The sequence below is a fragment of the Mchenga conophoros genome, linkage group LG18 (genome assembly GCF_057382185.1).
Source record: "Mchenga conophoros isolate Kocher_MC1m ecotype Shallow Benthic linkage group LG18, M_conophoros_male_GT1.1, whole genome shotgun sequence".
NCBI classification, from domain to species: Eukaryota; Metazoa; Chordata; class Actinopteri; order Cichliformes; family Cichlidae; genus Mchenga; species Mchenga conophoros.
The window spans coordinates 37,268,550-37,296,479 of record NC_140543.1 but is presented as its reverse complement, the minus strand read 5'-3'; the positions used below and the strand labels follow the sequence as shown (position 1 = coordinate 37,296,479).

General features: G+C 44.1%; 1 protein-coding gene across 2 annotated transcripts; it reads right to left on the bottom strand.

Moving 5' to 3' along the window:
• Positions 1 to 27,800, bottom strand: LOC146554380 (phospholipid phosphatase-related protein type 5-like). 2 transcript variants are annotated; one of them, XM_085255906.1, is made up of 7 exons: positions 26,579 to 27,800; positions 24,452 to 26,173; positions 23,223 to 23,355; positions 22,701 to 22,951; positions 22,428 to 22,604; positions 18,450 to 18,575; positions 1 to 1,372 (listed from the first exon to the last, which is right to left on the bottom strand). In XM_085255906.1, the coding sequence occupies exons 2-7, from the start codon at positions 24,653 to 24,655 to the stop codon at positions 1,343 to 1,345; spliced, it is 921 nt and encodes a 306-aa protein (XP_085112032.1). In that variant the 5' UTR covers positions 24,656 to 26,173; positions 26,579 to 27,800; the 3' UTR covers positions 1 to 1,342. The 2 variants fall into 2 exon arrangements, with proteins under 2 accessions (XP_085112032.1, XP_085112034.1); XM_085255908.1 differs by having other exon boundaries at positions 22,428 to 22,631; positions 24,452 to 24,640.
• Between the last annotated feature and the right edge of the window lie 130 nt (positions 27,801 to 27,930).

The window sequence follows — 27,930 nt, the reverse complement described above, 5'->3', positions numbered from 1 at the left end:
AAATAACATTTACAAGTAATATTACATTTGCAGTATTACAACATGGATATATAATTAAATCAAACATATACATTTCTTATATATTTTGTTTTGTACACCCACAGTGGATGTGCTTGGTGTGAGGTCTCGCAGCAAGCTATCAAATACGGTGCATTTCTCGGCTTTTAAAAGAACCCTATACATCGCCAGGTGTTTCATCAGATTCGAGGTGTTACCTCCTTTGACAGTATCACAGTATCAGCTTAAAGCACTTGTTGCTGCTGAGTTTGCATCTTTTGCTGTGAAGTACAGCCAGACTTTGATTGGTTCACCTTGGGCATTTTTAATCTGTAGCTCTGCTCTAAAAGAACCTACGTACCTGGGCCCGCCTACTATCCTCGGAAACGTAAAATGATTGGCTAGAATCCAAAGTGTATGACATCTCAGGAAAAAAAAGCACCGAAATAAAGCACCAAAATGTGCGCTGCTTTTCGGTCCAGTTACTACCGTTTATGTCAGAACTGGTACCATAATGGCACCAGATACCGGTACCCATCCCTAGTTATTATTAACCTCTATCTCTCTTCCACAGCATGTCTTTATCCTGTCTTCCTTCTCTCACCCCAACCGGTCGCAGCAGATGGCCCCGCCCCTCCCTGAGCCTGGTTCTGCTGGAAGTTTCTTCCTGTTAAAAGGGAGTTTTTCATTCCCACTGATGCCAAGTGCTTGGTCAAGGGGGTCATTTGATTGTTGGGATTTCTCTCTATTATTGTGGCAACTGTTGTGATTTGGTGCTATATAAATAAAATGGAAAACTGAAATGAACTGAATTCAGATTTCCAAAGACTCCTACATAACACAGACAATATCGTGGAAACCATGACAACCAATGATCTTGTCTTAAACTAGTTATTATTTATCCCTTTATCCCTCTTTATAACCTCATATATCAGATATCATGCAATCTTACTGACTTATATATGACATTAACACGTGTTACATGTATTCACATCAAATTTACATTGAATACACATATCAAATACTTTTACCCATAAAGAAAACAAATCATATATTAATTAAAATGGCTGCTACAATATCCACAGTGACATTTCTTAAGTTGACAGTACATTTACAGTAAACATTTTTTTAAACTGTGCGTGCCACATTTGACCCTGGGAGAACAACACTACAGTGCAAAATAAAAGTGGCAATGATAGATTAATTCTTAAATGACAGAAAATGTTGCTGATGTAATGAGACACAAATGAGACTGATGTAAAAAACAAAGGTCCATGAACTACACAGAATTGGTGACGTCAATCTCCCCCTTGATGTGGTTGGGTGAGGGGGTGGTCCTTCATAGTCATGTGACTTCTGTGATGGACCCTGGGCTCTACAGAAACAGTAAAGAAAAGCAACAATTCAGTCAGGGCTACTATAGCCACAAGAAGATTGTGTTTTGATACACAGGTGGGTTGTAAAGTCAACAATTGTGAGCAATTGGATAGCAGCTGATCTTGACTTTGTGGCCTGCCTATACTAATATTACTAATAATAGTAATAATACATTTTATTTAAAAGCACCTTTCAAGACACCCAAAGACACTTAACAATAAAATAAAACACATAGTAGGACAATGACAAAACAAAGAACAGTACAAAACAAGATCAAATGGACAATAAGTTCACAGTGAATATATGCAGACTTGAACAGATTTAAACTTGGGGATAGAAGAAGAAGATCGAAGTGAGCGGGCAGAAGAGGTAGTACTTAACAGCAAGGTTATGAGGGGCCTTGAAGGTGAGCAGAAGAAGCTTGTACACTATTTGGAACTTCACAGGGAGCCAGTGAAGTTCCTGGAGAACAGGGGTGATGTGCTGGTAGGAGGGGTTCTGGTAATAATGCGGGCAACGGAGTTTTGAACCAGTTGAAGCTTGGATGAATTTTGGGGGGAAACTACGTAAGAGATGTTACAGTAGTCAAGGCGGGAGATAATGAGACTATGAACAAGAATGGATGCAGACTGGGTGGAAAGAGAAGGACGAAATAGGTTAATGCTGCATAGATGGAAATAGGATATCACTGATGTGAGATTTAAAGGATAGTGAACTGTCTGGGATGACACCAAGGCTCTTAACCTGAGGTGAAGGGAAAACTGTGGAGTTATTGATAGTGAGAGTGAAATGGTTCGCCTTCAGTAGGTTGGATTTAGTGCCAGTAAGGAGGATTTCAGTTTTATCCTCATTGAGCTTAAGCTGAACCAGGATTTTAATTGGGATAAGCATTCTGTAAGAGAAGAAGGTGGGAGGGAGGAATCAGGCCTGCAGGAGAGATATAACTGAGTGTCATCAGCAAAACAGTGAGAGTGAAGATCAAATTTATGGAAAATGGTACCAAGAGGGAGGATGTATGTTATGAAGAGAAGATGGCCTAAGACTGAACTATGGGGTACACCAGAGGTGACTGGGAATAGAGTGGAATGAGTAACTTTAAGAAAAGCAGTTTCTGTACTGTGACATGAGCGAAAGCCAGTTTGAAACCTCTCGTAGATGTTATTATTAACCAGGTGTGAATGAAGTTGAGCTCCGACTATTCTTTCAAGTATTTTAGAGATGAAGGGTAGATTAGAAATTGGACGGAGGTTGTTAAAGTTGTTAGGATCCAAGGAAGGTTTTTTCAGTATAGGAGTGACTGAAGCCATCTTGAATAAGGAGGGAACGATACCGGTGGTGAGTAATGAGTGAATGATAGCAGAGATGAGTGGGAGTAAGGAAGAGAGGCAGGATATCACAAGCCCTGTAGGTATAGGGTCAAGATAACATGATGGCTTTGATTTACATATAAACTCAGATATATGATGAAGATGAAAAGTGGAAAACGGCTCAAAATAGAGAAAAGGTTCTGGAGAGGGGAAAAACAGAATCGAGGAGTTACAGGTTTCAGAAGAATAGAAGTGTGGGGGTAAAGCATCAGAGGGTTTAAGAAGTTTGTCAAGAAGTGAAAACAGAATCCTGTTGTTACCCTCATAAGAACTGATAATACCAGAGTAGAAGCTTTGTTTGGCCTGGTTGATGGAGTCTTTATACTGGAGTACATGGCATGTATAGATTTCTTCATCAACAGTTAAACCAGATTTCTTATATCTATGCTCTAGCTGCACAGCTTTGGCCTTCAGAGCTCGGAGGTCAAAGGTAAACCAGGGAGCAGAAGAAGCGAAGGAAACAGAGTGAGTTTTTACAGGAGCCAGAGAATCAAGGACAATGACTAAACAATTATTAAAATATAACACCAAATCATCAGGAGTAGAATAGAAGTCTGGAATCTGAATATTATCCAAACTGGCAGTGAGAATGTGCATATCAATATTCTTGATGTTGTGGAGTGAGATGAGATAGGTTGGCTTGGTTAAAGAGCAGCAGAGAGGGAGGTTAAATTAAAGGAGGAAGTGGTCAGTTATGGGAAGCAGAAAGATTAGAGGGAGTAAGACCAGAACAGCAGATCAAGTCCAAGGTGTCTCCTTTGGAGTGAGTGGGAAAGTCAATAAACTGAATTCGAAGTCCTCAAGACAGGAGGAAAAGTCTCTGGTGAGCAGAAGGTTATTATTATTTATATGGGGCGATCGTGGCTCAAGAGTTGGGAGTTCACCTTGTAATCGGAAGGTTGCCGGTTCGAGCCCCGGCTTGGACAGTCTCGGTCGTTGTGTCCTTGGGCGAGACACTTCACCCGTTGCCTACTGGTGGTAGTCAGAGGGCCCGGTGGCGCCAGTGTCCGGCAGCCTCGCCTCTGGCCCCAGGGTGGCTGTGGCTACAATGTAGCTGCCATCACCAGTGTGTGAATGGGTGGATGACTGGATATGTAAAGCGCTTTGGGGTCCTTAGGGACTAGTAAAGCGCTATATAAATACAGGCCATTTACCATATGAATGTTGAAATCTCCCATCAAACTAAAATGTGGGGAGACAGATGAAAGGTGGGTAAGTAAGTTAGCAAAACCACTGAGGAAAACAGAATTAGGCTTGGGGGGCGGAGCGACAAGCAGGTAAGCTAATGCTACACTAATACTATCTGGAGTCAACTGAATCTTACAATTTACTTCAGTTCATCAAGTCAGACACAGGCTCTATCATTGAGAGGAGGCACGTAAAGGCAGACTCTAAAGGCTCAGGAGGTGGTGGATTGGCCGGAGCCAACCACATGCAAACAGCTGAAAATCTTCTTGGGGTTTGCAAACTTGTATCGTTGGTCAAGAACATTAGTGAGAGTCTCACTTCCCTCAAGGTCCCATTCCACTCCAAAGCACAGCAAGTGTTTGACTGTGTGAAGTGACTGTTTGCATCTGTGCCAGTTCTCATCCAGTCTGACAAATCCAAACAATTCATTGTGGAAGTTAATGCCATGGACTCTGGGGTAGGAGCAGGGTGCCACCAGGGATATGGGACCCGTGGCAAAAGCAAAAGCAAAATAAAAAAAACCCCAATGACTTTGGGCCCCAACGCATGCCAATCCTAAAAATATAACACTGTGCAGACATGGATCAATGTTATTTAGTTTTTAATATTGATTGGTATCTTCACATCAAACACAATATATCCATTAACGTTTTGAATGGAATTGTGGAATGTAAAAATTTTTTTTTAAGGTTACAGATTTTTATTTATAATACTCTGTTTGCATTGACAACATAATAATATTTTAGTATTTTAAGTAAGCATTAGCAAAGATAAATTAAATAATCCTTTGGCTGTCAATTTTCAGGCAAAGTGTAGCCGACTGATATATATCTCTGTCATGAGATATTGTGGATCTCAAATCAGTTTCACTTAAAGCTCTCGCACACTCCAAAATATTTGCAGAGCAAAGCACACTTCTCCAATATAATAATCCAACATAATGATAATGTATTATTACCAAATAAATAGTGCAGAATAAAAATTAATTTAACCATGGGGCCTTTTTGACATAAAAGAACTCACCCCATTCTTTTGATATCAGTGGACTTTGTTCATTGTCTGAAGTGTGGGTATGGGGAGATGGGAGTGGGACAGCTAGCCTGAGCCTTGACTGGTTTGGCCAGACACCATGTCGACAGACGCAGGAAAAAGTGATTTAGTATAAATATGTACAAAGGGTTTGCCTGCATTGATTAAATATTGACTAAAATATAGAAAATATGAAACATGACGCTGGATGCTCCCTCCTGGAGTCCATCCGGCCCCCCAGCTGTATTGTTGGCATAGTGACCTGAGGCATTTTGGGACTGGACAGACCAGCAGACTGACTGTGATAATGGGGGAGGACCACTCAAAAGACTTTATGTTCCTACAGCAGCAAGATTCCAGGTAATCCACTGTGCACACACAGCAAATTTAACTTCACCCAGGACAGAATCTCCTTTCTCCACAGGATGTTCTGGTGGCTTCACTACAGGGTAGGCCATTTATATGAATACACCGTAATAACATGGGAATGGTTGGTGATATTATTAAAGTCCTGTTTGTGGCACATTAGTATATGTGAGGGGGCAAACTCCTCAAGATGGGTGGTGACCATGGTGGCCATTTAGAAGTCGGCCATCTTGGATACAACTTTTGTTTTTTCAATAGGAAGAGGGCCATGTGACACATCAAACTTATTGGTAATGTCACAAGAAAAACAATGGTGTGCTTGGTTTCAACGTAACTTTATTCTTTTATCTCTGTGCTCCTAGCGCAGGTTTTGTAGTGCATGACACAAGCCAACATTTGTTTGAATATTCACATTTGTTTATGTTAAGTACCTTCCTACCTGCCTTTATCTGTACCCTTAACAAGTCTGACAGTAAATCTTGCCCTAATGATTCCGGGTAAGTCTCAATTTCTTTCCATGGTGTTTTTATCGCTCGCTCTAAAAGCAATGAAGCCACCATAGAGTTGTATGTTAACCAGAGATGGGCAGCAGATTTATCAGTCAGCTTAAACCTAAACTTCTGGTCTCAGGTATGCTTAAAAACCTTTAAATTGATTAAAAATCCCAGTCTGCAATTAATACAGTACAAAATACTACATAGAGTGCACTATACAGGTCATCGGATGTTCAAGATGGGCTTTACATCTTCCAACAACTGCTCACACTGTCAAGACAATACACCAGACAATTACATCCACGCTCTTTGGTTCTGTCCACCAGTGCAGAAGTTTTGGCGCGAGATATGTGAAGACTTATCAAAGTGTCTGAAATGTAAAATTCCAACCTCCCCTTTAGTATGCTTGTTGGGAAAATTGGATGAGGTCACTACAGAAACTAATACAGTCCACATGGTTTTTACTGCCCTATGCATCGCCAAGAAAACAGTCCTCATGAACTGGAAAAATAAAAATAATCTTAATTCTAGCCAATATAGAAACCTTCTAATAGATCACATTAGTCTCGATATAGCCTCTGCCACCACATTAGATCAATCCCTCTGGGCTCCTTTGATCGGCTCCATCACCTAGTGGGGGTAGGGGGTCGTGGTTTGGTCCCGCCTTAGCTACTGTGGTTGATATGGAGTTGGGACGGGCTTAGGGCGCCTGGAGGACCCCTAGAGATGTTATCCCTGGAGGGCTTACCCCGGGGGTTGCGTTCATAACCTGGTTAGTGGCTCTGGTCGCTCTCAGAGGTTGTTCTCCTCGTGGCTGCGTGCAGCGGGGCTGGAGGATGGTCTGTACTGGTGGATGTAGGTTACTGGCCTGGTGGCCTGGCTGCCCCTGAGTGGATCCAGGGCAGGCGTGGGGGTTTGGGGTTCGGGGGTGCCTCGCCTCCGTGCTAGGGCTCTGGCTGGGCCTTGGGGGCTTCGGTCCTCGTCGGTGTGTCACCGAGGTTGTGGGCGGGTGGGTGCACAAGGGCTCAGCCCTGGCGCAGGGGGCCTCTTGTGCATCGGCCTAACTGGGGGGCTCTTCAACTGGCGGGGAGGTTGTTCCATCCTTGCAGGAGTCCACTCTGCAGGTGGGGGAGAGACATAGGAGAGGTGGAGAATAAACTTAACCTGGGTGTCTGTTGTCTTGTGTAGTCTGGGAGACAATTGAATGTTGGGGTGGGAACAGTTTCCTCTGCAGTGGGGTAGGGTGGGCTGCCCCGGGTCCTGTGGGGCTTGGCAGTGCTACCGTAGGCCCCGGTCTGGATGGACCTGGGCTCCCTTGCCTTGGTGGGTACCAGAGGACGGGGGTGCCTACTGGGGTCAGCGGGGGAGCTGGCCCTAGGGAGGGGCATCCTCCCCTCCCTCCTTTTCCTCCCCATCCCCGACTACCTCCCTCTTCCCGCTCCACCACACTCACCCACACAGGTAGGGCCTTGGGGTGCGGGTGTGTCACAAGGGTGCAGGGGAGACATTTCCCCCCCCCCCGTCCCCTTCTGGCCACCTGTGCCTCAATTTTATCTCACAACTTAGACATCCACATTACTCACACTCTCATAACACACACACATATATATAGGGCCTTGAGGGTGGGCACGTTAACGGCGTCACTCCCAGTGGCTACCTGGCGGGGCCTGGCGCCTGTTGCTCGGTCAGGCCTCCTCCGGGGTGCGGGGGGCCCTCGGGCCTCCGGCCTCTGGGCCTGCGGCTCGGTTCACTCTGGCACAGCTGGCTGCCGGCAGAGCCGGCGGGCACGCCGGTGCAGCCCCCTCTAGCTTCTGCTCGGTGGCTACTGGGTGACGCCTCGTCTGGGGATCCTCAGCCCTTCCCATGAGGGTGGCACGGATGCCCCTCCGGTGGTCCTCCTTGGGCTCTCGCACTCTGAGGCCTCTGGATGTCTGGGGCCTGGATCTCCTCCATGCCTGCTTCATGCCCTGGGGGGCGGGGCTATGGCTCTCTACATCCTCTTGCAGACCATTACATGTGGAAACCATTTGAATACAAGCACGCTGATCCACACAGGTATGCACACGGGTGTTCACTGTTCGTAGACTTAAATTACACCTTTCTTGGCTTCTACTTCAAAGCACATTGTTCGCTGTCTGTCCTGCGTGCTGCACAACAACATTGAATATTTAGTATTTACTGCTGTTTACACTTAGCTAGATTAATGCGATGGTGTTGTGTTTAGTATGTTGCTTTGGTTTTTTTGTTTTTTTTTTGCTTGTTTTCTATTCTTCTTCTCTCAACAGGTGATCCAGGAGATTTTTTTTCTCCCCCCCTTTCTCACTGTCCCTCTCCCCTTCTGTTTTTCTTTTCCTTCCTCTTTCTCTCTCCCTTTCCTATCCCTCACTCATGTCTGTCCCGTCTGTAACATCTGAAAATAAAATATAATAAATAATAAAAACAAAGGTCGATCAAATGGACCAATACGGCAAGGCCATGATGATCCATTTGGCAAAATAAATCCATTGGGTATCCTTGTTGGTCTTCAGACAACAATTCTGACGGCTAAAGAACCAAATGGGACAGGCAAAAAAACAAACAAAAAAAAAAAAACAGAGATGGGCAGTAACGCGTTTCGAGTAACCAGTAAAGTAAGGGATTACTATTGCAAAAAAGGTAATTAGATTACTGTTACTTTCCAGTTAGTATGCTGCGTTACTAAAACCGTGATTTTTTTGCAAGAGTGTCTCGTGACAGTGACGTAAGCGAGTGTGATGTTCGTGGCAACAGCTGTGTGCAGATCAACAATGGATAATATAACAAGTGTGGCAGAGAGTGTGAGCGTGCAGCGTTTAAAGCGTGGAAGTACTGACCTTACTTTGAGTTTGATTCTGTAAAAAGTGACAAAATCATTAGCATCCGCTGTTCACTGTGTGGGAAGAAAATTTCTTTTTACAGCGAAACAAACCCCTAAACGTCCGAGCAAGCACCGACAGTGCGCTGCCACGGGAATGTGAAATTCACAGAGAAACTGCCGTATCCTTCCACTGACCGCTGCGGCTCACCTGCACCAAGGCAAATATCCGCCTGCCCCACTCCTGCTTTACAGGTGAAAATAGAGCAACAGGACCGCTAGTCTTTGATTTTATTTATTTTCTGCTGTGTTTTACTTGCATCTATTTGAAAGACTGAGTGTAAACACAAAAAAACAATTTTATTTTATGTGCTGGAATGTGCAGAAAATAGGTTTAAATGCTAAACAAATTTCTTCCAGTCAGAGAATGTTGCATATAATTGAATGTTTGCTTGATGCATAAAGTTAAAAGATTAAAACTAATAAAACAAGTTTTAAAAAGAGATTTTTTCATTTGATTACATTTTGTATGATGGATTATGTAGAAAAAGTAGAATTGGGCTAAAAGATCTATTGCTTTAGTACCTATTCAGGGGATAAATCATGTTTTAAAAAGTAACTAAGAACTAAAGACTTTTGAAAATAAGTAATCAGTAAAGTAACGGGATTACTTTTTTGGGAAGTAATCAGTAATTAGTTACTGATTACTTTTTTCAAGTAACTTGACAGACACTGATGTTAACTTCAGCATCTGTAGTCTGGTGCAAAAAGTTTGGTCCTTACTGACTCTACTTCCACGTATTCAAGTCACTGAACTGGACCTCTCCATCTTGTTTGTGACGTTAGTGCCTTTTTTAGTCTTTTTAATAGTATTATGTCATAAGTAATATATCCTCCTGGGTGGTCTCCCCCAGTCTCCCTCAGAATGCTGTTGACTCTCTGCCGGAGGTGTGAGTTGAAGATCTCACGGACTGGGGCCTCTGCCAGGCAATCCAAGTGCACCCTCACTATACATTTAGGTGTACCAGGTCTTTCCAGTGTCCTCCCCCGTCACCTGATTCAACTCACCACCAGATGGTGATCAGTTGACAGCTCAGCCCCTCTCTTTACCCGGTTGTCCAGAACATATGGCCACAGGTTTGGTGATATGATTATAAAATCGATCATCAACCTGTGGCCTAGGGTGTCCTGATGCTACATGCACTTATGGACACTCTTATGTTCGAACATAGAGTTAGTTATGGCCAAACTGTGGTTTGCACAGAAGCCCAACAACATAACACCACTCGGGTTCAGATCCAGGAGGCCGTTCCCCCGAATCATACCCCTCCAGGTCTCACTGTCGTGGCCCACATGAGCATTGGAGTCCCCAGGCGGGGCACTCTCCAGCACCCCGCCCAGGGACTCCAAGAAGGCTGGGTACTCTGAACCGTCACTCGGATGACAGTCAGGACCCGTTCCCCGACCCAAAGGCACAGGGACCAAACCCTCTCGTTCACTGGGAGAAACCCAGACACACAGGGAGCAAGCCGAGGGGATACTAGGATACCCACCCTAGCCCGCCGCCTCTCACCAGGGGCAACTCCAGACTAGAGATGGCACGATACCACTTTTTTATGTCCGATACCGATACGAATATGAATCCGATATAATGTGTTTTCTAATCAATAAAACTGTTTTTTTAATATCTTGCTGCATTTTGTATAAGTTCATACTCAAGTTTAAATAAACAACAACATTAAAGCTATTCTGTTAGACCTGTATGTAAAAAAAAAAATACACTGCACCCAAAATATTTCACAGTTCAGCAATACTGATCAATCTAATAAACTTAAACCTGCTCCATTCTTCCTATTCTGGTATTTTAAAGAGTACTTAGGTTGCTTAATATTTCTGCTAACTAATAGGGTTGCAAACTCCCAGCAAAAAAATAAAATAAATAAAATAGGGAACCACCACCCACCCTCCACCTCATGATGCTTAATCGACGTAATCAACTTTAATTTGATGCAGTGTGAAAAAAATTGCACCAAAATTAATTATTTTTCAAGAATAATTAAATAGATTCAACATCTTTCTTCAACAGAACTGCAGACTGCACAGATGGTAACTTCCCAAAGGAAAAAGTAGTATAGCTTACTGGGGTATATTAGACTTAACAGTTACTATATACAGTAATGGACTTCTATATACTTTACATCAGATTAAAACTTTGGGTGTAAGATTCAGACAATTATTTATTAAAAGCTAGACATTTTAAATGAGAATAAGAAAGAAAAGTATGTCTTTGTGCCCCCTTTTCCCTGTTTGTGTTTCCCCCTTTGTGAGTGTGGACGCTTCGTCTCTTTGCTCTTTAAATGCTTTGCTTCTTGTATTGATTTTTATTGATTTTTATGCTGACTTTTTTCCCTTTTTTCCGTATGAGCTTACCTGCGATAGCTTCTGGACACTTATAGATCATTAGGACCAAAGTGTTCTTAACAGAAACAGCAACATTTTTCCAGAGCTGTGGGACTCTTCCCTGAGGTTGGGAAGAGTCCCACAGCTCTGGAAAACCTCCTGTGTTGTACCAGTGCCAAAGACTTCACGCCCCAAGGACCTCAACAGCTACAGGCCGGTGGCTCTGACATCCCACCTGATGAAGACCCTGGAGCGGTTGGTCCTGGCTCAGCTTCGGCGCCTAATAAGCTCATCACTGGACCCACTTCAGTTTGCCTACCAGCCTGGCATTGGAGCGGATGATGCCGTCATTCACCTCCTACATCGTTCCCTCGCTCACCTGGAGACCGCTGGAAGCACTGTGAGAATCATGTTCTTTGATTTCTCCAGTGCCATCAACACTATTCTTCCCTCGGTTCTGAAGGACAAGCTGGAGAACTCTGGAGTGGACCATCACCTCACTACCTGGATTTTGGACTACCTCACCGACCGACCACAGTATGTGAGGACTCAGGGCTGTGTGTCGGACAGGGTCGTCTGCAGTACAGGGGCCCCACAGGGAACGGTTCTGGCTCCGTTCCTCTTCACCATCTACACTGCAGACTTCTCCCACAATTCCACCCAGTGCTTCCTGCAGAAGTTCTCTGATGACTCTGCAATAGTCGGCCTCATCACTGATGGGGACGACAAGGAGTACAGAGGACTGACTCAAGACTTTGTGGACTGGTGCCAGCTGAACTACCTCCAGATCAATGCCAGTAAAACCAAGGAACTGGTGGTAGACTTCCGCAGGCACAAGCATTCTCCACTGCAACCACTGAACATCCAGGGTATGGACATTGAGGCTGTGGACAGCTACAGGTACCTTGGTGTTCATCTGAACAACAGACTGGACTGGACTCATAACTCAGACGCCCTCTACAGGAAAGGGCAGAGCAGGTTGTACCTGCTGCGGAGACTCAGGTCGTTTGGGGTGGAGGGCCCACTCCTGAAGACCTTCTATGACTCTGTGGTGGCTTCTGCTATCTTTTATGGTGTGGTCTGCTGGGGCGGCAGCATCTCTGCTGGGGACAGGAAGAGACTGAACAGGGTGATCCGAAGGGCCAGCTCTGTTCTAGGATGCCCTCTGGACCCAGTGGAGGTGGTGAGTGACAGGAGAATGGCGGCTAAGCTGTCATCCCTGTTGGACAACGTCTCCCACCCCATGCAGCAGACTGTGACAGCACTGAGCAGCTCCTTCAGTGGGAGACTGCGGTACCCACGGTGTGGGACGGAGAGATTTCGCAGGTCTTTCCTCCCCACTGCTGTCAGACTCCACAACAAAGACTTTAACTGAACAAACACACACATCCACACATGTGCAATAACACTAAGTGCAATAATCTTTTCTGGCATCGTTGTATTTTTACTCAGTTGTATATAGCATTCGTATTCTATTTTTATCTTATTGTATATTTATTTTATTTTATTCTACTGTATATAGTATATTATTTTATTCTATTCTGTACAGCTGTGTACTGTATTTATTCTTATTGTATTCTAATTTTTGCGTCATAACTTTTGCACTGTCCACTTCCTGCTGTGACAAAACAAATTTCCCACGTGTGGGACTAATAAAGGTTATCTTATCTTATCTTATCTTTATAGTTACCTTATCCTCAGCGCTCCGTGTGTCTGTGGCCTAAACACAGCTGATTACAGCGTCTGGGCACCGAGCAGCCTCAATAGCCTGGAATGGTGCTAACCGCTAGGCTAACTAGCAACAAGATGCCTTCCCTCTCCACAGATGACTACCACAGCCTCCTGCAGAAGATTGCAGTACTGGAGACAAAAATTCATCGCTTAGAAGTAAACGTGGAGGTAAATGGACTGTGTGGAAATGAAACAACCTTGCCTTTGATTCAAAACAATGGCGATGAGCAAGCTAGTACACAGCTAAGGAGCACAGATAACATGACCAAGAAAGTAGACTTTGTGCACTATTATAAATCCTCAAGCGATAATCCCCCCTTGGACTGTCTTGGTGCAAAACCAAGACATAAATCATGTCTCCTGGAAGGGGGAGGACGTATCACAGGCAGGGCACAGCGAGCTGAAATCTCTGAAACCGACTGGCCTTCACTTCCTACGAGACAGAGAAGCTCTTCTACCCCTGTATACGAGAGTGTGAGCAGGAGAGGAGGAGGGGTTGCTATTGTTAAATTCTTCACAGAAAAAATCCAAAAGATTAGACAAGCAATTGGTACATCAACAGCAGATCCAGACTATGTACTGTGTCCACCAAAAAACTGTTTAAACACCATGAAACAGTTTCACCCTATTAACAGCAAAGACCTGGAGGACATCTTAGGTCAACTGAACTCCTCCTCTTGCTGTTTAGATGTCCTGCCAACAAGTTTGTTCAAAAAGGTCTCAAAGACTTTGGAGTCAGACCTGTTACAGATCATCAACTTTTCTTTAATGTCAGGTGTGTTTCCGGAACCACTAAAAACTGCTGTAATAAAACCTATACTGAAAAAGGACAATCTTGACAAGACACAAATGAAAAACTACAGGCCGATCTCAAATCTCCCATTTTTAAGTAAGATCATTGAAAAAGCAGTTTCTCAACTGCTCAGTTACTTCTTAAAACAGAATAACTGCTATGATGCCTTCCAGTCAGGCTTTAGACAGAACCACAGCACTGAAACCGCTCTGACCAAAGTGTTCAATGACATATGTCTGAATACAGACCGTGGAAAAATGTCAGTCTTAGTTTTACTGGATCTCAGTGCAGCATTTGATACAGTTGACCACAACATATTACTCAAACGACTGGAGAACTGGGCAGGTCTTTCAGGAACTGTACTAAACTGGTTCAAAACATACTTAGAAAACAGGAAATACTTTGTATCAATAGGTAACTTCACATCTGAGCAGACAAGTATCACATGTGGAGTTCCCCAAGGTTCCATCTTAGGACCCCCTCTGTTTAACATCTACATGCTCCCACTGGCACAGATTATAAACAACAACAAAATAAACTACCACAGCTATGCAGATGACACACAAATATATATCACAGTGTCACCAGGAGACCAAGGCCCTGTACAGGCTCTTGGTAAATGCATTGAGGAAATCAATGACTGGTTGTGCCACAATTTTCTCCAGCTAAACAAAAACAAAACTGAGGTAATAGTCTTTGGCGCCAAAGAAAAACGATTACAGGTCACCAGAGAACTTCAATCTATACATCTAAAAACCACAAACCAGGCGAGAAATTTGGGTGTAGTGATGGATGCAGACCTAAACAATAACAAAATCAGCTTACTATCACCTCAAGAATATTTCAAGGATAAAAGATCTGATGTCTCAACAGGACCTGGAAAAACTAGTCCATGCATTCATCTTTAGTAGGCTTGATTACTGTAACAGCATCTTTACAGGTCTACCTAAAAAAAATCAGTCAGACAACTACAGCTCATTCAGAACTCTGCTGCTCGAGTCCTCACTAAGACCAAAAAAGTGGACCACATCAGTCCAGCTCTGAGGTCCTTACACTGGCTGCCTGTCCGTCAGAGGATAGACTTTAAAGTCCTGATGCTGGTCTATAAAGCTCTGAATGGTTTAGGACCAAAATACATCAGTGACCTCCTGACCCAGTATGAACCTTCCAGATCCCTCAGGTCATCTGGATCCGGTCTTTTATCAGTTCCCAGAGTCAGAACCAGACACGGAGAAGCTGCATTCAGCTTTTATGCTCCTTATATCTGGAACAAACTCCCAGAAAGCCTCAGATCAGCTGAAACACTCAGTTTATTTAAATCCAGGTTGAAGACTCACCTGTTCTCAGCTGCATTTGAATAAAGCACCAAATCCACACTTTTAAGCTTAAATTTCAAAACTAACATTTTAACTACTGATTTTATCTATTGTTCTGCTTTTATCTGTTTTGATTTTATATACTGTTTTGTTTGTTTGTTAATTAGTTTGTTTGTTTGTTTGCTTGTTTTAATCAATTTTAAATCATGCTTTTTATTTGTTCTTGTTTCTAATGTCTCTGTAAAGCACTTTGAATCACCTTGTTGTTGAATTGCGCTATACAAATAAACTTGCCTTGCCTTGTTCATGCCCTATCGGCCCCCCTGGCTAAACTTTGCTAGATCCGCCCCTGCACAGTTACCAGCCGTCAGCTACGTAGAAAAAGATCAGCTTAACGCTGGAATGCTTTACAAACATTCAGAGATGAACTTACACACGTGTTTTACTTCTCTCTGGGATAACTTTGTCAGAGATGAAATGCTGGTTTGGTAGCGAGGCTACAAATACACACAGGCGCTCTATCACGTGACGCATACTGCTCTACGGTTATGAACCGAGTTATGCCGTGTCACAAGTTTTGTGAGGTGCTTTTTTGATATTTAATGGATTGGATTACATTTTTTTATTTCTCTCCGATATCCGATCCAGTAATTTACGTCAGTATCGGACCCATACCAATATGTAATATCGGATCGGTCCATCTCTACTCCAGACTGAGACAGAGTCCAGCGCCTCTCCAGGTGACTGGTTCCAGAGCCCAAGCCGTGCGTTGAGGTGAGCCCGACTATATCTAACCGGTACCTCTCAACCTCACGCACTAAATCAGGCTCCTTCCCCACCAGAGAGGTGACATCCCATGTCCAGACTGCTAGTCTTGGTAGCCGGGGATTGGTTCGCAAGGGCTGCTGCCCAGCACACAATGCACCTGACCCCTACGGTGCCTTCTATGGGAGGTGGGCCTGCAAGAGGATGGGCCCATGTCCCTTATTTGGGCTGTGCCCAGCCGGGCACCCATGGACTAAGGCCCGGCCACCAGATGCTCTCCCTCGGGCACCCTCCCCGGGCAGGGTGAACTGTTCCCTTGGTGTTCTACTCATAGGCATCTTCTGAATCACTCTTTGTCTGGTCCCTCAGCCAAGACCATTTTGCCATGGGAGACCCTACCAGGAGGCCCTACCAGGGGGCAGAAGCCCCCAGACAACATACCCCTGGGATCCTTGGGACACACAAACACAAACCCCTCCACCACGATAAGGTAGCAATTTGCGGAAGGGAGAAAATTGTCGGGTGGTGGAAGGTATAAGTTGAGGATGTCCTTAATCCCACTGGCACATCTTCCGTGGAGGAAGCAGAGTCTGGGGATGAGGGGGATGACCCTCCAATCCCTGGGCACAAGGTCACTGAGGCAGTTAAACAACTCCTTGGTGGCAGAGCCCCTGGGGTCGATGAGGTCCGCCCTGAGTTCCTGAAAGCTCTGGATGTTGTAGAGATGTTGTGGTTGGCACGCCTCTACAGTATTGCGTGGAGATCAGGGGTGGTACCTCTGGATTGGCAGACCGGGGTGGTGGTTCCCATCTTTAAGAAAGGTGACCGGAGGGTGTGTTCCAACTATAGGGGGGCACACACCTCAGCCTCCCTGGGAAAGTTTGTGCCAGGGTGCTGGAAAGGAGAGTCCGTCCGTTAGTCGAACCTCAGATACAGGAAGAACAATGCAGTTTTTGTCCTGGTCGCGGAACACTGGACCAGCTCTTTATCCTCTCAAGGATACTTGAGGGTGCATGGGAGTTTGCCCAACCAGTCTACATGTGTTTTGTGGACTTGGAGAAGGCATTTGACCGTGTCCCTCAGAGTGTCCTATGGGAGGTGCTCCGGGAGTATGGAGTGTTTGGCCCATTGCTACGGGCCATTCAGTCCTTATACAACCATTGCAAGAGCTTGGTATGCGTAGCCGGCAATAAGTCGGACTTGTTCCTGAAGGGTGATGGACTCCGCCAGGGCTGCCTTTTGTCACAGATTCTGTTCGTAATTTTTATGGACAGAATATCTAGGCGCAGCCAAGTGGCGGAAGGCTTTTACCTGGGTAGTCTCAGAATCTCATCGCTGCTTTTCACAGATGATGTGGTTCTGTTGGGTTCATTGCGTGATGGCCTCCAGCTTGCACTGGAACGGTTTGCAGCCGAGTGTGAAGTGGTGGGAATGAGAATCAGCACCTCCAAATCTGAGGCCATGGTCCTCAGCCAGAATGGTAAATGGACTGATTCTTACATAGCGCTTTTCTACTCTCCCGGAGTACTCAAAGCGCTCTATACAACATGTCACATTCACCCAGTCACACCCATTCTCACAAGCACTTTCACTCTACTTAGTGCTGTCTAACTACATTCACACACATTCATACTCCAATGGATGCATCGGAGAGCAACTTGGGGTTAGTATCTTGCCCAAGGATACATGACATGCAGACTGGAGGAGCCAGGGATCGAACCACCAACCTTCTGACCAGTAGGTGACCTGCTCTACTTCCTCAGCTACAGCCACCCCAAAAAAAGCCCACGCTGGATCAGGGACGAGTTCCTGGTCCAAGTGGAGGAGTTTAAGTATCTCGGGGTCTTGTTCATGAGTGACAGGAGAAGGGAGCGGGAGATCAACAGATGGATTGGTGCTGCGGCTGCAGTGATGCGGACGCTTTACCGGTCCGTTGTGGTGAAGAGAGAGCTGAGTGTAAAATTTCAATCTCAATTTACCGGTCGATCTACGTCCCTACCCTCACCTATGGTCACGAGCTGTGAGTAGTGACTGAAAGAACGAGATCGCGGATACAAGCGGCAGAAATGAGCTTCCTCTGATGGGTGGCTTGCCCTGTCCCTTAGAGATAGTGTGGGAAGTTCAGCCATCCGGGAGGGGCTCAGAGTAGAGCTGCTGCTCCTCCACATTGAAAGGAGCCAGTTGAGGTGGATCGGGCATCTGACAAGGATGCCCCCTGGGATGCCTAGGTGTGGTGTTCCTGGCATGTTCCAGCGGGAGGGGGCCCAAGGGCAGGTCAAGGACACGCTGGCGAGATTATATCTCTCGGCTGGCCTGGGAACGCCTTGGTGTTCCACCGGAAAAGCTGGAGGAGATGGCTGGGGAAAGGGAGGGGTGGGCTTCTCTGCTTATGCCCCCGTGACCCAGCCCCGGATAAGCAGAAGAAGATGGATCGATGAATGGATGGATGGACGTTTGTGCTTCTGCTCTGGTTAATCAAATTCTACAGTTTTTTTTTAGGTTTTCACTTTGGATTACTTAAAACACATATAACACTAAGTGTCAATTTATGAATGCAGTTTGATAACCAAGCTTGCTAGCATTAGCTGATGGCTTTGTACTCCACCTTCCAAATATGGCCGCTTCTGGCTCTAAAAAGCAACATGATGCCCAAAAATAAATAAATAAATACAATGTTAAGATTCAAATATAGGAGTATCGAAGGTAACAGGTAACGCCACTGTTGCTATCTATCCATGTTTTCAACCACTAGCCCTAACAGCATGGTATAAAGTGCAGTCCTTTATACCTTACCTTATCACTGGTCTCCATATTGTGATTGACTTCAGGGGAAACCTCATCGGTATTAGCCGTGCCTGAGTCTGAGGGACTCTGGGGAATCACAGGTCTCTTTTTGAAATACTGAACCACAAAAACAACCTAGGAAGAGATAGAAGAAAAGTTGAATACATTTGATCATTCAAAATTATTCCTTTCACACGGATCAACCATTTGGATTGCAAGTACTTCCCTGTTGCTGCAGGGAAATAGAGCTCTATTATTTTTGTTTACATTGTTTCTGTGACCCAGATCTTTGTCCCCACTAAGACTGTTGTTCACGAAGTGGAAAAAATTAATTCATGTTCATCCATGCAAGCACAGCTTGTGTGTGTGAGAGTATCTTGCAGCAGTTTAGTCCATTAGATCGGTTTTCTATTAAGGAAAGAGTCTAAATATGTTTGACCAAGTTACACAATGATGTGCAGAAGTAAGGTGCTGAACTTACTCTTGGAAAGATGAATTATTTTGAAAAGCTGCTTGAAAGTGTGCTTTAAATTGTACCGTTTTTTCTGACTTTGAATAAATGACTAAAATTTCAGTAAAACTTGCCCTCCATCCAGCACCTGTACCTCTGAAGAACCAGGAAACAGGCAGGGATAATCATCACAGACCCCTCACACCCTGGACACAGACTCTTTGACCTGCTACCCTCTGGCAGATGGTATAGAAGCCTGCAGACTGGGACCAACCAACACAGGAACAGTTTCTTTCCCCTCGCCATCTCCCTCCTAAACAGTTGAACTGTCACACTGCTCCCACTCCTAGACTGCAACTGCACCTTATGTACATTCTGTGATTGAGATATATATCTATATATATCTATATATGTATATGTAAAAAACACCCAGCGCGCCCCTGCGGGCGGTTTATCCTTCAAGCTCGGGTCCTCTACCAGAGGCCTGGGAGCTTGAGGGTCCTGCGCAGTATCTTAGCTGTTCCCAGGACTGCGCTCTTCTGGACAGAGATCTCCGATGTTATTCCCGGGATCTGCTGGAGCCACTCGCCTAGCTTGGGAGTCACCGCACCTAGTGCTCTGATTACCACGGGGACCACCGTTACCTTCACCCTCCACATCCTCTCGAGCTCTTCTCTGAGCCCTTGGTATTTCTCCAGCTTCTCGTGTTCCTTCTTCCTGATATTGCTGTCATTCGGAACCGCTACATCGATCACTACGGCCGTCTTCTTCTGTTTGTCTACCACCACTATGTCCGGTTGGTTAGCCACCACCATTTTGTCCGTCTGTATCTGGAAGTCCCACAGGATCTTAGCTCGGTCATTCTCCACCACCCTTGGGGGCATCTCCCATTTTGACCTCGGGACTTCTAGGTTATACTCGGCACAGATGTTCCTGTACACTATGCCGGCCACTTGGTTATGGCGTTCCATGTATGCCTTGCCTGCTAGCATCTTGCACCCTGCTGTTATGTGCTGGATTGTCTCTGGGGCATCTTTACACAGCCTGCACCTGGGGTCTTGCCTGGTGTGATAGACCCCAGCCTCTATGGATCTTGTACTCAGAGCTTGTTCTTGTGCTGCCATGATTAGTGCCTCTGTGCTGTCTTTCAGTCCAGCTTTGTCCAGCCACTGGTAGGATTTCTGGATATCAGCCACCTCCTCTATCTGCCGGTGGTACATACCGTGCAGGGGCCTGTCCTTCCATGATGGTTCCTCGTCTCCCTCCTCTTTCTTGGGTTTCTGCTGCCTGAGGTATTCACTGAGCACTCGGTCAGTTGGGGCCATCTTCCCAATGTATTCTTGGATGTTCCTTGTCTCATCCTGGACTGTGGTGCTGACACTCACCAGTCCCCGGCCCCCTTCCTTCCGCTTAGCGTACAGCCTCAGGGTGCTGGACTTGGGGTGAAACCCTCCATGCATGGTAAGGAGCTTTCTTGTCTTTATGTCAGTGGCTTCTATCTCCTCCTTTGGCCAGCCTATTACCCCAGCAGGGTACCTGATCACGGGCAGGGCGTACGTGTTGATGGCCCGGATCTTGTTCTTACCATTCAGCTGACTCCTCAGGACTTGCCTGACCCTCTGCAGGTACTTGGTGGTTGCAGCCTTTCTAGCGGCCTCTTCATGGTTCCCATTTGCCTGCGGGATCCCCAGGTACTTGTAACTGTCCTCTATGTCTGCAATGTTGCCTTCTGGTAGTTCAATCCCCTCAGTTCTGACTACCTTCCCTCTCTTTGTTACACACACATATACATATATATATACATATATATACATATATATATACATATATATATATATATATATATATATATGTATGTATATATATATATATATATATATATATATATATATATATATATATATATATATATGTATATATATATATATATATATATATATATATATATATATATATATATATATATATATATATATATATATATATATATATATATATATATATATATATATATATATATATAAGGGGTGCAACGATATTCGTATCGATATTGAACCGTTCGATACAGTGCTTTCGGTTCGGTACGCATATGTATCGAACAATACAACATTTGTAATTTATTTTATCAACTTTCCTTCTGACGATGCTGTCTGTGTTGAGCGCTCAGTGAATCTGCGTTCGACTACTCCGCCTAGGCTGCACTGTCGAGCGCAGATCCACTGAGCGCTCAACACAGACAGCATCGTCAGAAGGAAGAGCGCAGGGCAAGCTAGCAAGACAGAAGTTAAGCTCTCCAGATCTGGCGTTTGGAATTATTTTGGTTTTCATGTGACGTATGACCCTGAAGGTAAGCGAGTCATGGACTAAAGTAAAACAGTATGTTGGATGTGCCATGCAATGCTCAATTACATGGGTGGGAGCTAGTGTGTTAGCGCAGTTAGCTCGTTAACGTGTTGGCCGTCTAGCCCCACACACAGGGCGATCGGCGGTAGCTCGTTAACGGAGATTTGCCGTGTTGTGGCGTTAAGGTCATTTCAACGAGATTAACCTGAAAGCACTAGTGGGAACACAACGAATATGACTGCACATTTACGCAGACATCATCCTAGTGCAAAGACCAAAACAACAAGCATGCTACTAACTTTAGCCGAGTCATTTAGACAGCTGTTAGCACATGATTCTCCTTATGCTGCTGAGAATATAGCCCAGAAGAAGCGGATAGTATAGCTTTTATTTTGGAAAGAGACATTTCTCTGTAATAAACTCTCTTTTCCAAAGATGAGTGATTCCTCAATCAGATACAGGGCTCGCAATATCGCTAGCCCGACGTCCTGGAGATAGCGATTTTTTTCAGTCGGGCTACCAAAATCTATCTCTGCCCTGCCCGTCGGGCAGTGTGTAAAAGCATTTCAGTTCTGCTGAGCCAAATAAGACCGGTCAGGGTGAAGAAGTGACAGCCAAAGAAAAGCTTACCACAAAACGGAGAAGTTATGACAAATCAGACTATAAGGCAAAAAGAAAGTGCAGCTTTATGGTTTCATGGACAAAAGAATTTCTGTGGCTGCAATATGACGAGCTAAATAACCAGGGCTGCACATAAGTGGTCCGCAGGTGCGCATTCGCTGTCAAAATAAAAAACACGCACAAGGGTTAGGGTTAAATTTAAAAACTGTACTTTTGAGTTAAAATATATATTTATAATTTTAATAAATGACAAATTAAAAAGGCATGAACATTTTTTTTGTATCGAAAAAATATCGAACCGTGACACCAAAGTATCGAACCGAACCGAACCGTGAATTTTGTGTATCGTTGCACCCCTAATATACACACACACACACACACACATATATATACACATATACGTATACATATACACACATACATATATATATGGGTTTACAAATAAGCAGTCATTTAACTTCAGGTTTGAGCTAGCATAAAATGCTGTGTTTATTGGCATATCTGTTTTTCATAATGACCCACTAATGAAGTCTACACTGATATGAATAAGTCTAATAATAACAGGAACTGACCAGAAAGACAGCAACAGCAGCACCAATGCCTTGTCCTGCTATAACATCACTCCAGTGGTTACGATATTCAGCCACTCTGTTGATGCCTGTTAGCAAAGCCAGACTGACCAATGAGAGGCTGACAAAGGGCCCAGCCAGACGCCCCACTGCAGATCCAACGCAGGACATGATGTACATCTGAAAAGGAAGATTATTTCTCTGACACTTTAACCAAATATTACTTTATTGACATTGGTGAAGACTGTTGGATTATTTAAAGACAGATCTACTCACTGCCAAGTAAACAGCTAAGTAGACACTGAGTGCAGCCTCTTTGCAGGGAAATGTCTTCCTGGCTCTGATGATGTCATCAGGGTCACCAGTACAGCCATCTGACTGGCTCACAAAGAACGCTGTATCCTGGCAGCCGAGAGCAGTGTAATTGGGCTGGCACACAGACAGGAAGTAGGGAGCCAGACTTCCTGTGACCATCTGACCAGTACTAACAAAAATGTCTGTTGTAAACAAACCAAAGACAAAGACACCTACAGAAAGACACACAGGTGATATTTGTATACAACTTAAACCAACATAACTATTGCATAACTCACATAGGCTACATTATAGACGGTTCATTTAAATTCTGTGAAAATGGCCATTTTAAACATAGCTGATCCTAAAACGTTAGAAGAGACACCATAATTGTGTTTAGCTCTACAGTAGCCCAGAACATTATTATAAGGACATTTTTAAAATGTCAGACACGACAACTGGGTTAATCAATGGTGGGAATATTTTGGGCTGGTCTTACATTACCAAGGAAACGGACAGTCCTGCGCACCATGGGGTTAACATAGCAGCAGTCTCCCACGACAACAACCTTCTCCTGCTCATAAAAGTTGTTTGAGTTGTAGTAAAAGAGGAAGATGACTACTTCCACCCCTGAAATCTGAAAAAGAAGGAAAAAAACAGAATGAAAAACAAAATAAATTAAATAAGAATAAATTGGAGAAAATGTTAGCTGTAGTATACAGTACTGAAAAGTTTGCAGTAATGATGGCGTTGTCATATTCCAGTAATTTGCTGCAATGATGTAGCTTTGATTTTAAAAGTTACTATTAAATCAAATTTTTATTTGTTCACATGTTTTTATGTGATATGTTATTGACATGCAGTAAAACCCATATCATGTATCAGCATTAGCATTTGACATTTTGTTGAGAAAAAAAATATTGAAGGTTCATCCTCTGCTATTTTAGCCACACACTAATTTTGACCCATTGAAGAGAAAACATCAGCAGAGCTAATGCAGAGGTGGGCGGGGCCTACCAAACAGCCACGTACAGCAACCACAAACAGCAGAAAAGACAAACACAGCCACCATGATGTTACCCTCCAGTTTGTGAAATCCCATTATGAAGCCTTATTGCACGTTTCATCTTCACCTTTTTAGTATTTTAAAATTATATGCGATGGGCGTGGTTCTGACTGCAACTCCGTTAACGTCGACTAACAACCCGTCAATCACACAATCAGGAAACATACACTGGATAATCATCCTCTCTGACACTTAAAATAACCACAATTTACAAAACTGACCATAAGCTCATCAGCAAAGTGTTTACAGAGGGTGAATATTAGAGACTGAGCCTGTGCAGGTATGGGAACATCAGACTCAGTTTCCCCATGAATATCAGTATGGTGTGGAAGGAGGACAGAGCTTCCAGATAAAGGATACAGGTGGAACAACACCAACACATGGAGAAAGTTTGCACATATCCACTCGAACAGCATGCCTGCCTCACCCTGCCGTGACGGTGGGGGGCTCAGAGATATTGATGACTTTGAGAAGGTGTTGTGGAACTTTGTTCCAGCACTGCTGAAATCACCTGCAGAGACCTGCTGCAATACTTATGTTCAATACTTATTTTACCTGCTGTGAAATGCACAATAATGCATGGTTCCATCCACTGCAGATATCGACTAACTGACAGATACTAACAGTCCTTTAACATGCATGGCTTTCTGTAGCTCTATTGACTTACCAGTACAACAGGTAGTCCGCTCACCACAGAGTACAGTATTATAGGTGGCATGCGGCTGTTCTGCTCAGGTCCAGGATCAGGTTTGGTCAAAGTGGGATCTCTGCAAATGAAGCCCTGCTCTGCTGGACTGAAAGTGTCAGTGAACTCACAGTAGTAAACCAGCATGACTGTAGCAGCGAGTATCACCACCTGGAAGTACAGCATGATGGAGTCAGCATCGGTTACCACATTAGTCCAGTTGAACAGGAAAATCCAGCTTTTTGAGGTCTTTGCTGCTGATGTAATGAAGACAAAGTAGCCATTCAAATTTCAGTCACCATTTTTTTCCAAATCCAGTTTCAAGATTTCTGTTTTTTGTCACTATAATTGGAAATCCAGCCCTCACGGTTTATCACCCAGTTTTGGAACAATAAATGTCGAGCAATACAGAGGTTAGGCACAAAAATCTAAATGCAGACAGTGATGATGATTCTACTGATGACCAGGCTGTTAGAGGAAAGCCACAGTGACTCTGTGAGTGGGAAACCTCGTCCTTCCACTCCTGTGACTTTACTGAATCATCTGAGTGGACCGGCGAGCTCATTCTGTTTCAGTGAACAATCTCTAAAGAGTCACTTACAGTCTGTTGAACACAAACTCACTAAAGAGCAGGTCGAGTGAATGGGAGATAGCATTGAGAGCTTTTCAATACACGTCACAGGTTAGGTCAATAGACTGTAAATAAAAGATGAATGTAATCACGTGTCATCTGACATTTTAAAGTTTCTAAATGTGATTTTTTTTGTTGTGACAGACATAGAGAACCAAACAAAAGAAGACAGTTTTTAAAAATTTTAACATTTCAATTCATTTTGGGGTTTTGGTCATTTCTGTAACACCTCCAGAAAGTCTTTACTCCTATTTGGAGAAAGATCAAATAAATCTAAGCTTTGTTTAATCATTCTACCTCACTACAAAGAGCTACATAGTTGTTAAAATGTATGCCTGACATGTCTACTTAGATCAAAAAACTGTTTCAAAAAGCTACTGAAAATAATGGGAAACCCATCTGATAACCCAGCCATGGGGGAGCCACAGGCCAGTGGAGTCCCAGTGCTAGTCCTAAGCCCAGATAAATGGGGAGGTTCCCTGGTACTCAGGTTGTTGCACTTTACTTATTGTATTATTTATTGTATTTTCTTATTACTTGTCATTTCTGTTTGTTAAAAAACCAAAACAAAAAACCCAACTATTTATTTATTACTAAAAAAAACAAACAAAACAAAACCCTTCCTCTTCTTCATTATTTTTGTTTCTTTTCACTCCGGGACCGTGTGTACATAATTTTGTTCCACCTCATGTTAACATGTGATGCGAATGACAAATAAAGCTCCTTGAATCCCTGTGTATGATCCACAAACAGGATACCCTTTATATGCTGGACATTATCTTACAATTTGTCACGTCCATAATAATATCCCTATAATATGAAGCATCTCGCATTATGCAATTAAAAATGACAGAAATCTCTATATCAATAACAAAGTAATTTATGATATGAAAAAGGTTCTTTGTTACATGTATTAGGTCCAAGTCAGTTTTTTTGTTTTGTTTTTTTTAATGTTTACTCCGGTATCGGGCATCCTGCACCAGCTATCCGATTTGGAGAGTAGCAGGGACATTTCTGCACTGCTCGGGGAAAGGCAAACTCAGAAACAGCGTTTACCTGTCGAGTTAGGCCAACTAGGACAAAAACAAACAAAACGAAGAAGAAAAAAAGACCAAATTAGATCTTAAATATGAATAACCTCTTGTCAATTGTCTTCAGCAGGGAGAAAGCATCTAAACTACTAGGTTGATTAATATGAAAGTCACAAGGCAGAAATCAGCAAACTGCTGCTTCACCGATTCCCAAAGAGCCATTAGTTGAATAGCTCAAAGCCTAATTTTCTAGAGATAAAATAAATAAGCCAAACCATTTGCAGTGAAATATATTTCTATTCCGATTTGTTGGATCTTCCAACGATAGCCTGCTGTTGTATATTCAAGCAGAACATACAGCAGAAGGCCATTTTTAAGCAGTTTAACCAACTTGGACAATTTTTAAAGTTCTGGGTTACAAAAGTCCCCTAACCTTTAAGAACTTACCAGTGCTTAATTTGCCTCTAGTCATTGCAGAGTTGCCTCTGCATTGTTCATCTCATCTATGTTGTTAAAAGGCTAATCCAGAGGCAATACACCGGCATCAACAGGTTCAGTGCTGCAAGATTAACGGAGGCTCTGAACTCCTCACGGAGGTCCCCGACTTCTCTGATCAGCTCTCTCCCCATGGTTATACGTTTTTAGAAGGCTGCATCTGTTAAAAAAAAAACAATAACACAAAGAATACTGGCTTGTGATAAACTGGACAAGCATTGTGATGAGAAAAACAACGATATTCATAAGTGATGGCTTCACATTTTGCATTCATGTTCAAGTAGTTCAATCTGTTAGAACTATTTACAATTTAGCCTGTTCATAAAATGTCATAGTACAAAATTTTAGAACTGGCCTGAGACTCTCTGGAATCTAAAAAAGCAAAATAAGATGATATTCAGCAGCATAAATTAGTGTTTTGAAGTTAAGATTACAATGTAATTGTGATGCAGCTTATTGTTTCAAAGCATACAGTCGTTAGAAAAGGTACTGAACGCAGACTATTTGCTGGGGAGGCCGCATAGCTGTGTAGGTTGGCGAAAGGAGCTGGCCGGGGGATCATGATGGTTGCTAGTAGTGGGTTGGGGGGGCAGACTGCAGAGTGGTGGAGCCTGTTTAGAAACATGTTTAAAAATTGTCACACTGCGACTGAACGGACTCACGCGCAGGCTCTAGGTCTTGAAAGCACAAGAGTCTTTATTATGATACACCAGGTGATTATTTACAAAAGTGAGGGGAAAGCCGGGCTCCGGGGGTCCACACCACGAACGGGAAAGACGCCGATAGTCACACACACACTCCGTCCACTCCTCTTCACACACCACTCACTCGGGTAACACAGGGGTTGGTCCAGGGAATCTGTACACAGAGACACGAAGGGATAGTAAGGCAAATCGCTGTGAAAGCACTCTAGAAGTAATTGAGCTGGGGTTACACTGACGAGGGTCGGCAACGGTCCAGCGACGAGAAACACAGAGCTGCCATCTTATAAAGGAGCTGGATCACTCGTGATGAGCCACAGGTGCGTGGGCCAAGAGCAGGAGCCCACAGGTGAGCTCCGCCCAGGCAGAGGGAGGAGGGAAAGGGGGGAAGGGAGAGAGCAGGAACAAAAAAAAGAATACAAAAACATATGTAGCCATACTGAGCCGACCGGGTAGGCACAGGGACCCTGACAGCACCCCCCCTCAACGGGAGCCTCCCGGCGACCCACCGGGCTTACGAGGGTGCCGGCAGTGGAAGTCACGGAGCAGGCGCCGACACAAGACAGCCGAGCGAGGCACCCAGGAGCGCTCCTCCGGCCCGTA

Bases quoted from the DNA above. Each gene is read 5' to 3' on its own strand.
- LOC146554380 (XM_085255906.1), bottom strand. From the start codon at position 24,655: ATGCTGTACTTCCAGGTGGTGATACTCGCTGCTACAGTCATGCTGGTT. The intron at 22,952-23,222 runs GTAATGTAAGAC...GTCTTTCTGTAG, and splicing joins CAGGACTGTCCGTTTCCTTG to GTGTCTTTGTCTTTGGTTTG. The intron at 22,605-22,700 runs GTGAGTAGATCT...CTTCCTTTTCAG, and splicing joins ACTTAGCTGTTTACTTGGCA to ATGTACATCATGTCCTGCGT.